Source organism: Macadamia integrifolia, chromosome 6 (genome assembly GCF_013358625.1).
Source record: "Macadamia integrifolia cultivar HAES 741 chromosome 6, SCU_Mint_v3, whole genome shotgun sequence".
NCBI classification, from domain to species: domain Eukaryota; kingdom Viridiplantae; phylum Streptophyta; class Magnoliopsida; order Proteales; family Proteaceae; genus Macadamia; species Macadamia integrifolia.
In genome coordinates this window covers 2,844,462-2,854,801 of record NC_056562.1, presented here as the reverse complement: position 1 = coordinate 2,854,801, position 10,340 = coordinate 2,844,462, and the positions used below count along the sequence as shown (strand labels likewise).

Below are 10,340 nucleotides of genomic sequence, written 5' to 3'. Positions count from 1 at the left end.
GAAAAGGGTGAGGAGACTTTAACCATGATTTATAATTTATATAATTTGTTTAATATATATATAGCCTCAATTGTTGACATGGTTCTTGCAGTTGCTTGCCGCTATATTATATTTTGTTAGAAATTGTGACTTAGTAATTGATATAATCTGGTGAGAAAAAAAAAATTTAGTTGACATCTAACTGTAGAATTCACTACACACCAACCACTCAGTCTATACTATGTAAATGGTAATAGGGGTGACACTCGATAGGGTTTTCACTGCTCGTTTATGGAGCATCCAAGAAAGTTGTTATACTTTGACTGACAAAATCCATGGCTTTGGTAAATGTTTTGTGAAGAGTTTGCAAAATGTATTTATTTTATTATATTATAAAATAAGTTGATAAAAGAACACTCCCTGTTGCATGACCCCTATGTCAGCATGCACAGGGGCCAATGAGGGAATGGACATGGACATCAATAAGGGTGGTTTTTTAGATTTCACAAGGGTGGGGCATCATTTTGCCACCCTCAGTGTCTGGGCACAAGGCTACATGACCAAAGGGCGTTAATTTCCCCTAAAAAAATTAATGTTTTTTTCTATGTCCAATTTATAATGATCATGACATTCTCGTAACTAAATACAATGGATTTATATCATGACGGTGATTTTCATTCCATGGTTGCAAGGCTCATTACGGATGTTAGAAGCGTGTGAGAGAAATTGTAATACATTTATCTACCGCTAGGGGTTTTCAAGTTACGACTTTTGTAGTGTTGTCCTTAAGTGCATTTAAAGTTTACTTAAATACTACCTTTTAAGATCACATCACTTGGCAAAGAGTTAGAATGTTAGATTGTGATCTCCTAACTAACATATTCCTTTTTAAAGAGAGGCATTAAACCTAATTGGACTACTCATTGAAAAGAGGCTTTGGCCAAAACCTAATTGCACTACTCATTATACAAAGTGAAGTTTATAGATTGAGGAGAGAAGAGTTTTTTTCTTCAACCTTAGGATTCACCCATCAAGGAAAAGGAACAAGCAACGGTGATCAAATTCAAGTGTTGCATTCCTTTGGAAGAGAACACCACTTGTGTGCTCTAGATAATCTACACATCCCCGTTATTAGATTATGTGATGTCTTCATTGAGATCCTCATTCTTAAAAATTTTATTTGATAAGACATTGTATCAAATCACTTCCTCCTCCGCCGCCGTATCCGACACTAGAGATTTTGTTAAATCGGTTGAGTAGGATTCATCGGTGATATGGCCCAAGAACTATTTTCCATTTTGCATCGGGTTTATCTAAACATTTCCACTATGTACACAGTTGGTTCTATTTTAACCATTTAACCCGCTGGTTTCAAACCGAATTGACACCATGAAAACCTAACCGTTTACACCGTCAAAACCAACCCGTTTAACCCGCATAGCGATATAATAGAATAAGGGGTTAACTAATGTATTTTCAATGCCTCATGCTCTTTAACTTTAAAACAATAACAATAAATTGTGTTCATTAGCAGCTTTGTTTGTATTTCACCTTCTCCGTGTAATATTTTCTTTTGCTTAGTTATTTGGTTGTTTCAACAAAACAGTATGGATTCAATTTAAAGAAGAATTAAGGACCATAGAGACAGTCCAACAGTCTATTCAATAATTTACTCTTATTATGTAATTATGTAGTTAAATCATTGCTTATTCAATGCTTCATTTAATTTGATACAAGATTGAAACGTTTATCAAAAAAAGCAAATTTCAATAAATATGCGAATAAATTAATGAACCGATTGTTAACCATTCAAAAACCGTATGAATTAAACTGCAATCAAAACCGTTTAAAACCGTGAAACCAACACCATTTAAAAACCATGAAACCAAAACCGTGTTCTATTTCAAAAAGTACAAATGTTTAGTAAATGATTCAATTTTGGTTTCAATCAAATAAATATAAACCAAACCAAACTGTATTGTATACACCGAAACTGAACGGATTAACACTCTTATATCATGGTTGCGTTTTATGATGCCTAATGCTAGTTTCTAGTTAAGAGTTCCTATAATTGTCAACCGATTAAATTAGAAACAAAGTGGCCAATAATTCCCCATATCCCCGAGTCCAAGCAAAAGAAAGAAAATGAGGGGAGGAGAGAAGTTACAAAGTAAGAGAGAGCGGGAAGAAGACACATCCCATCACACTAATAGAAAAGTACCCGTGATAGTAAATTGACACTCGAAAAAGCCACGTTCTCCCCCACAGCTTTGGTCATAAGAACACTAACATAAAAGGGTTTTTGACATTTTGTATACCTAAAGATGAGGTAAAGTTTAGCGAGTTGGTTAGCTTTATTGGATGTATCACATGACATGCTCTGTATTAACCAACAAAAAGCTTTGAAAATTACAACCTGTGTACCCCACCATTTGAAAATATCCAATGTTCCTTTCAAAAATAACAGAGGAACAAACAAGTCACTAGATGATGAAAATTCAGTTGTTTTCTCCTTTTGTTATCTTTGTCACAATCATCTTCTCCATCTCACAGAGCTTGGCTGCAAATATAACCCATGAGAGGCATCCGTGAGCAACCCATTTTGTGAGCTGAGAGGAAATTATATGCAGTAAATTCTGCCATATAAGGCCAAAAACATGTGGGAGCTACCTCGTAAGAAATCTGATTTGTGTCTAGTCAATTCATGTCAATAGTGGGTGTGCATGTGACGCAATAGTTAAGTTGCACTATTGCAACATGTTGATCACAGATTTGAAACTTTTTTAACCAGCCTCTCTCTCGCAAAGCATGTGGTAAGACTCTGTACATTTACTCCTCACAGATCTTGTAGTAGCGGGGGCCGCGTGCACTACAGTGCTCTTTACAAGACTGGCTGCTCATAAACCTTGAGTATATTCTAATATAAGAAAATAAATACGGACAGAGTATAAGGTTTATCTGAAATATGTTCTAGCGGTATATCACAAGATGTATTTGTACCAGATGATGTAGGAATTCATAACACCATAGTAATTCTTCTTCTTGAATCAGAAACAGACAGGATTGGAATAGAGTCGTATTAAAATGATATTATCCTTAAGGTTTTTAAACACCCCTAATTGCGCAACTGGTTGACTAATGCGTTTATACCTCCAAGATAAAACTACTCACAATCAGATAAGGTGCACTCCAATATGTGACTACACAGGGAAGTCCAAAGGTTATATATTAAGACACTCAGAATATCGGCTATACAAGGACTCTGAAGAACAAAAAAAATAGAGTTGGGAAGAGAAAAACTTACCAATATCCCTTGTCAAATTTTCAAACCATCTACAGAATATATAGACAACATACACTTTCATGTATAGATGTATTTGTGTATAAATAGATGTGTTTGTACACATATAAGTGTCTATTACACCCATATATAGGTGTAGACCCACACCTAGTCCCATCCTCGGCACAGAAATATTTTGAAACTTTGACATTAAACAAAAATAAAACCAGCATCTAATCATCCCATCTCAGCAAAAGAGTGCCTATGCATATTGGCCACTTTGAATAATTTCCAATTATAGATCAAAAGAAACATACACACTTTTGTATGTTGCAATCATTTCAAGCCCTATCACTAAAGGTAAGTCTGGAGGCCTTGGTGATATTATCAGACAGAAAAAACACACTCTTTTGGAAAAGATCAAGTCTTTTAATTGTACACTAACTGGGTATGATCATAGAGCCCTTAATAAGATGATCGAAAGTCCTCACTATTTTTTTTTTTTTAATTGAAAATTAAAACAAATATTAAGTTAAAAGGTGAATTTGGAACAGTCTTAAGTGCACTACCTTTTTTTTTTGCTAAAAAGATCCTGTATATTAAAATGTAAAAAGGAAATAGAATACAAGTTGGGTCATGAATGACACCAAAAACAATCAACAAAAAAGAAAAGAAGGAAAACCATCCCCACCTTTGGCATTGCATCAGCAGGGGAAGGTGGACCTAAAAATCTCCACTAAAAAAACATTAATAGAAACGAAACCTAGATTGTTGTTAGACATTACAAAAAACTGACATTTGTACAAAAGATTAGGTCCAGATTCAATCCAGAGGTGAATGTGATTGCAACCGACCAATTGAAACAAATGCAGTCGACCATTTCCAACTTCCTCTATTAGAGAAGTGTGTTGATGAGTCTGACTGGTTTTTTCCACTTGCAATCTCCAAAGGTTAGGAATTGTCGATAACATTTTAATTGAGTTAAATAGATTAAAGGATCAGGGGGTTGTTGGTTGCGTTCTCTATCTTGCTAGATCAATTTATCTTAGAAACAAAGGAAAGTTTTTTGGGATCAAACTAGCCTTCTGGGAGTCTTGGAGCGACTACTCCATGCAATACCTACCTATCAACTTAAAAGAAGAAACCCCTTAAAAGTAATGTGCGTGGGCCATCAAGTGATTTGCTAAAAGTTAGAATGGAGACAAGGAGATGTCATTACGAAACTCAACTTAGAAGGCAAAGCCAGGGTAAAAAAAAAGGCGATGTTAAAAGAATTGAAAGAAAAGATAATTGATAGGAATTAGTCACCTTCAATCCTTTTAAAAAGAATGGCGTGACCGCGTCCTGCCCTTCCTCCGGAATGGCCTGCAAGCCTCAATGCTGAGATCCACAGCTGCAGCAAGAGCCATAAAGATGGCCGCATCCTCCACACAGGTTACATGCCGCATCGCAAGCTGAACTAATGGCTTGCTACTCTTCCCTTCTCCTTGCACTCTACAATTCATCACAAAACCCCCAACAATAGGACTCAGAGATGCAAAGTCACCACTGCTCTGTGGGCTTGGCACAGGCGTTCCTGATTGCGTCTGCTTATCAGTGTCAATGAAGAACACTCCACCTTTGTCAGCATTGATCATGATCTCCGAAAAAAGGAGCTCTCCCCCTTCCTGACCTTCAGAAAGGAGGTGGAATCTACAACATATTGAATCTTTAATGCCACGTTCACGCCAGGCCTCAAGTTTGCCCCATGGTTGCCAACTCTCAAGCCCACATGCATCAGGACGGACAATAAGCCAGGCGCCGGGGTTGGATCGGGCTACACGATCACAGCCCATAGACGGCACAAAGGGGGTTGCCATAAAAGCAGCAGCAACTGCTGAGCCAGAAAGATCATGAATCATTAACTTCCAGCCCTTCCTCTCCCTCCTCTCAGCCTCCTGGTCCATCCCATTGACTGAGTTTGACCGGTAATTGCTCATTGGGTCTCGCTGAGATGCTCTGCAGTTTTGACAAGAAGTGTAAAATTTCATAACAATCTCACCTCAAATCCAAAGCATGGAATATCTCTGTTATATGAAATTTGAACAATGACTAGAAGTACCAATTAAGACAACATGGAATTTGAGCAATTATTAGCAGAGTAGTGCCACCAATAAAGATGAAACGGAAACTGAAAATTAAGTTCCTTCGGCACAAAAAGTTATTATGCCCATGACGGCACCAAACTTACTTTACGGCCAGCATCAGATGCTGCGCTGAAGCACACTACAAAGCAATCTTAATTTCTTAAATTTCCAACGTTACAGCCAGAAGTTGAAGAAAGGTTCATACTCCATACACCGTGAGACTTATTAGCCTAGACACCCATCAACTATTTGCTTTGAGTTTTAGCCCCACCAAAAAGATAACCAGCAGATGCAGTCCAGATTGATTGAACTCATCGACTGATCCACAGATGGGTCATTTGGACAGCATCGGACAAAGACAACATCAACAGACTGAACCATACACATCAACAATTGTCTTCTATCTACCATTCTTTTTTATTTTTAGGTTGAAACTATCAAGTCCTATATGTTCATGTCTCATTGTAAATTTTCCAGTTATGTACCCCCCATTTTTTAATAATATATATATATATAAGAAAATTAGGAGTCTTTGGTATGCTGATGAACATTAATGTTCTAAAAAGAAATCATCTCTCACCGCCTGTCACAACTGAAATTGCAACTGAAAATGGGCTGCTTGATGGAGCCTTGCAACTGAACTATTTGAGGACTTAATGCTGTCTCATCTTCAAACTGGAAAACATATCTTGGATCAGGATCCAATTTCACTCTTAGATGTAGCTCAGCTCTAGATTTACCTCCTTCCTGCTTGCTTTTGCCGATACCAGTCCATCCATTGTGAAGTACCACTGGCTTCCCTTCCCCCCACTCAGGACCAACCTGCAACCTGAATGTCCCAATCTGCTGCTTCTTGCTGCCGACACCACAATTGAAGCCCTGAGACTCAGTGAAAACAGAAATCTCTAGATATGCATGAGAGGGATGGAAACAGCCAGGTGCCAACAGTGCTCTAACATCAGATTCTTCTAGATAGAAGCTTGTTGCAATACTGCTAAGTTCTGGTGTAGCTTCAGGGGAGGATATTAATGGAACTGATGCCATCTGAACAGGGAAGCCACGGAGACGTATCTCACAGAGAATTGGAGAAGATGATGAATTGATTCCATCTCGTGCTGTCTTCGAAGCTGCTACTGGGATTCTCAAGCCCAGGGATCCAATGGACAACCTCACAAAAGCTTGCGGGTCCATTCAGGTCACAAATCCTTCAACATTGATGTAAAATTTTGACTCTCTATTGGCTTGAGGACACTGTTCCAAGGTAGCAAATTAGTAATCACGTAGAACAAGCTGGATGTGCAGCATTAGGGAGTACAATCAATATCAACTGAGTAATTTCACTTGATCAGTAAGATGATCTGTCAGCAATCAAGTTCATCTCAATATATGGTTTTCCACTTTTAATGAAGAAAAGCTAAACAAGGAGCTCATTGTACATCTAGGAAATAACCAATCTGCTGAAAGAGAATGCGAGCCAATTGTTGAAGCTTATTTTAAATTAGGGACAAGGAATGCACTGCATTATGTAGAAATAGCTGCTTTAGAGAAGGAAAAACAAATTGTAAAGTCCAGTTGCAGGATAATCAATCTAGAAGTATGAAACTGTCAAATGCAGCTAAAAATGAATCATGCCATTTAAGCCACAAACTTTAACCAATTTGAGCAATTCGTATGTGCAAAGAGAATATCCAATTTTCTTTGCACATTCTGTTGTCAAACTACAGTATTTTTCTTATGTTCGATGCTTTTTCTGCCATACATAATTTCATCTAAACATTCTTAATTCAAGAAACAACAATAATACAAGTAGCTTAGTCTTCGATATTAGCAGGCTGGAATAGTTCGTGAGGATAAACCTACCTCTGAAGCATTGAGTCCTTTTTAACTTAGAAGGAATCCCCCATTCCCCACCCATCATGAGGAGTGAAGAGAAGGCAACTCTAGATTAATGTGTTTCTCTCTATTAAAAGATTTTCAAATCCTTATGGTTAAACCTAAAGTACTAAAGAGAAAAAGGAAAAGAAAACTAATAATTTATTAGTGCTAAGTTTGGTATTTTTCTCTTTACGCATGGATAAAGTGATACATTCCTAAGACAGGCAGCTTTATGGTAAAAGAATACAAAGAATACAATTAAATTTTTGGTATTCTTTGACACCAGGCAAGGAAGATACCTAAACCTCCCCCACCATTTCGAATTAAGAACCCAAGGAAGCTCTCTCGCCAAGCTCCCAAGTACCAAATCAGATTGGGCATCATAAACTTGAGAAACCTAAGGGATTCTAGAATGTTTTCTTCGGCAGCACTCTCTCCATTTGTTCCCAATGTCAAGGCTAAGTAGAACTGGAGGACGACGAACCAAGTTGTGGATATGGTGTGCTGCCATCATCTGCACTATCATAGCCATTGCAGTGATAGTTACAGGATTAGTTGTATTCATAGGCTATATGATCATCGGGCCAAGGATTCCCTTCATCAGCGTCGCCTATGCCCATCTGGACGCGCTAGACAACTCTCAGGCAGAGATACTGCAAATCCAGATGACCCTCGTCATCAGAGCACAGAACGACAATGCCAAAGCCCATGCCACTTACTCAGATTTCAATATCTTTCTCTCTTTCCATGGATTCGATATAGCGAACCTAAGGAACGATCCTTTTGATGTACCCAAGAACAGCTCTGTCGATTTTAAATTTGTTGCAGTGTCATTGCCAATCCCACTAGACCCTTTAGGGGAAGAAGAGGTCGACCTGTCACGGAAGCAGAACAAGATAACATTCGACTTGAAAGGGAGTGTAAGGACCCGATGGAAGGTAGGACTACTTGGATCTGTTAAGTTCTGGGGCCACATGGATTGCCAGCTCCAGTTTTTCCCTTACAATGGAAGCAGCATAAACACAGGTTGCAGCACCAAGTCTCACTGATTATGTCATTTCATTCAAATGTTCTATTTATCTACTACAAATGTAAGTCAGTCAATCTATTTTTCTCTTTTTTTCCCCTTTCTTATATTATTAGTTCATGTCAGTGTAATTGCTTCCATCCAATTTGAGATTTGGGTTCAGGGAAGCATAATTCAAACCCACTGAACATAATAGTTGTAAAGAAGAAGAAAAACAGAGGAGAATAAAAGAAAGACTCATTTTTTTACTGCTGCTCCTTTTTTTTCCTTTTTTTTTTTTTTTTTTCTTAAATTGAAGAACGGAAAAGAAAAGGCTGAGTTCTTTAACAGAATTCATCACAATAGCATGCATATCTGAAGCTGAATCCATCCATTACTCAGCCAATTTGCAAAGAAATAGTTATTAAAAATAAAAAAGCAAGTTTAGAATATCAATCTAGTATGGGTTAAAGAGAAGGATGGAAAATCATAAGATTGAGAGTTGAAAAGACAAAGTAGCAGAGAGCGGACCTTTATATGAAGCTTTATCTCTCTAACCAACACCAACACCACCACCACCACCACCACCCCGGGCGAATTAGAAGAGGAAAAAGCTGAAATGTCGAAGAAACAGAGCAGAAAATCAACCCTCCCCCACCCACCAAAAAAAATAGAAAAAGAAATGCTTATTTTGACTCCAAACCCAATAAAAAGTTTCTTGATAAAAAAAAAAAAAAAAACTAAGAAAAAAAGGGTTTCCTTTTTTTCAACAAATCACCAAATGGGTCCTTAAAGCTGGTCTACAAAGTTCAACAACGACGACATTCCCTGGAGCTAACTCTACTTGCAGAAACCACAATTGAGGGGATCTCTCGATGGGTTGACATATAAACCCCTAGAATTCGAGTTCCGATTGAACTCCGGTGACCGGAAAAGCCTCGAAACCATAAAAAAAAAAAGCTTTACATTTGTGGGAAAAGCGAAGGAATTAAGAAACCCAATAGAGAAAGGAGAGAGATAAAGAAAGGCAAATGGGTAATGGGGTAAAGAGCCGGAGAGAGTCGACGAAAAGAGCTTGAATGCGATGGAACGGAGAGCAATGACGAAGAAGATATAATTGAATTAAAAAATCGAAAATTGAAACTAAGAACGAAAGCAAATATTTAATTTGATTTTCTTATTATTGGTTCCTTTGTGATTTTAAATGAATGAATTGGAATAATTGAAAAATAATAATAATAAAGAAAAAAGAAAAAGCATAGGGAAGGGAAGAACAGGGACAAGTTGCTGAAATCGAATACAGCTGTAATGGAACTTCAATGGATCTCAGGTCGCTACCTGACAAATAGATGACTTCATCACCCCAACTGTAAAACACCAACCCAAGCCTGGCCAACAAATCAGCTTCTTGCAAGAGAGAAATAGGTGTGTAAGGGGTGTTAATTGGTCGTCCGGTCCGGTTTCGGTCGGTCCTAGTCAGGTTTGGTGAGCCTAAATTCTATGGAGTGAATCAAGTTATTATTGGATCTTAAACGGGATAATATACTAATAAACTTTTAAATGGTCTTTAATTATCTTACATTTAAGATATTTTAATATATTTTCTTAATTCATTAATAATTTAGAAAAAATATTACACTTAATTACTTTCAATGATTAATAAAAAAAATATCAATATATATTCTATTCTATTTTAAAAAAAAAATCAAAAAAACTGATTGGGCATTTGGCCGAATTAGAGTTGTAACTGGGTCGGGCTTGTCAAATGCCCATTGGGTTACTCCTTGCACCTTATACTACTTGTTTATAAACGGGTCAAGCCTAAGCTTGACACGTTTAATAAAATCAATGTAGGTAGGACAGATTTTTAAGCAATCAGACCCGATTAGTCTAACCGGTGCAGGCTTGGGATTGACACCGCTAAGTGTGTTCAATGAAATTTTTTTTTTTTTTAATTAGAAGATTTTCTTTCTCAGAAATCAAATGAGAAAGTCTTCTTTTTTTCCTTTATTTTCAAACTTTTTTTCTTTTTTCTTTTTCTTTTTTCTTTTTTCTTTTTTCTTTTTTCTTTTTT

General features: G+C 37.2%; 2 protein-coding genes across 4 annotated transcripts; one reads left to right on the top strand and one right to left on the bottom strand.

Moving 5' to 3' along the window:
- Nucleotides 1–2,304: 2,304 nt before the first annotated feature.
- On the bottom strand, nt 2,305–9,582 carry LOC122081760. 3 transcript variants are annotated; one of them, XR_006141194.1, is made up of 5 exons: nt 8,798–9,582; nt 5,966–6,636; nt 4,568–5,257; nt 2,650–2,896; nt 2,305–2,539 (listed from the first exon to the last, which is right to left on the bottom strand). XR_006141194.1 is itself a non-coding variant. In XM_042649008.1 (4 exons), exons 2-3 carry the CDS (start codon nt 6,574–6,576, stop codon nt 4,579–4,581), a joined length of 1,290 nt encoding a protein of 429 aa, XP_042504942.1. In that variant the 5' UTR covers nt 6,577–6,636; nt 8,798–9,577; the 3' UTR covers nt 2,305–2,539; nt 4,568–4,578. The 3 variants fall into 3 exon arrangements, 2 of the variants coding, with proteins under 2 accessions (XP_042504942.1, XP_042504943.1); XM_042649008.1 differs by lacking the exon at nt 2,650–2,896 and having other exon boundaries at nt 8,798–9,577; XM_042649009.1 differs by lacking the exons at nt 2,650–2,896; nt 8,798–9,582 and adding an exon at nt 7,246–7,363.
- Nucleotides 7,442–8,535, top strand: LOC122081761. The gene has a single exon (XM_042649010.1). It carries the CDS (start codon nt 7,710–7,712, stop codon nt 8,307–8,309), a length of 600 nt encoding a protein of 199 aa, XP_042504944.1. The 5' UTR covers nt 7,442–7,709; the 3' UTR covers nt 8,310–8,535.
- Nucleotides 9,583–10,340: the final 758 nt, after the last annotated feature.

Coding starts and splice junctions, on each gene's coding strand:
- LOC122081761 (XM_042649010.1), top strand. CDS start 7,710: ATGTCAAGGCTAAGTAGAACTGGAGGACGACGAACCAAGTTGTGGATA.
- LOC122081760 (XM_042649008.1), bottom strand. CDS start 6,576: ATGGACCCGCAAGCTTTTGTGAGGTTGTCCATTGGATCCCTGGGCTTG. Junction 5,258..5,965: donor AATTTCAGTTGTGACAGGCG/GTGAGAGATGAT, acceptor TCAAAACTGCAG/AGCATCTCAGCGAGACCCAA.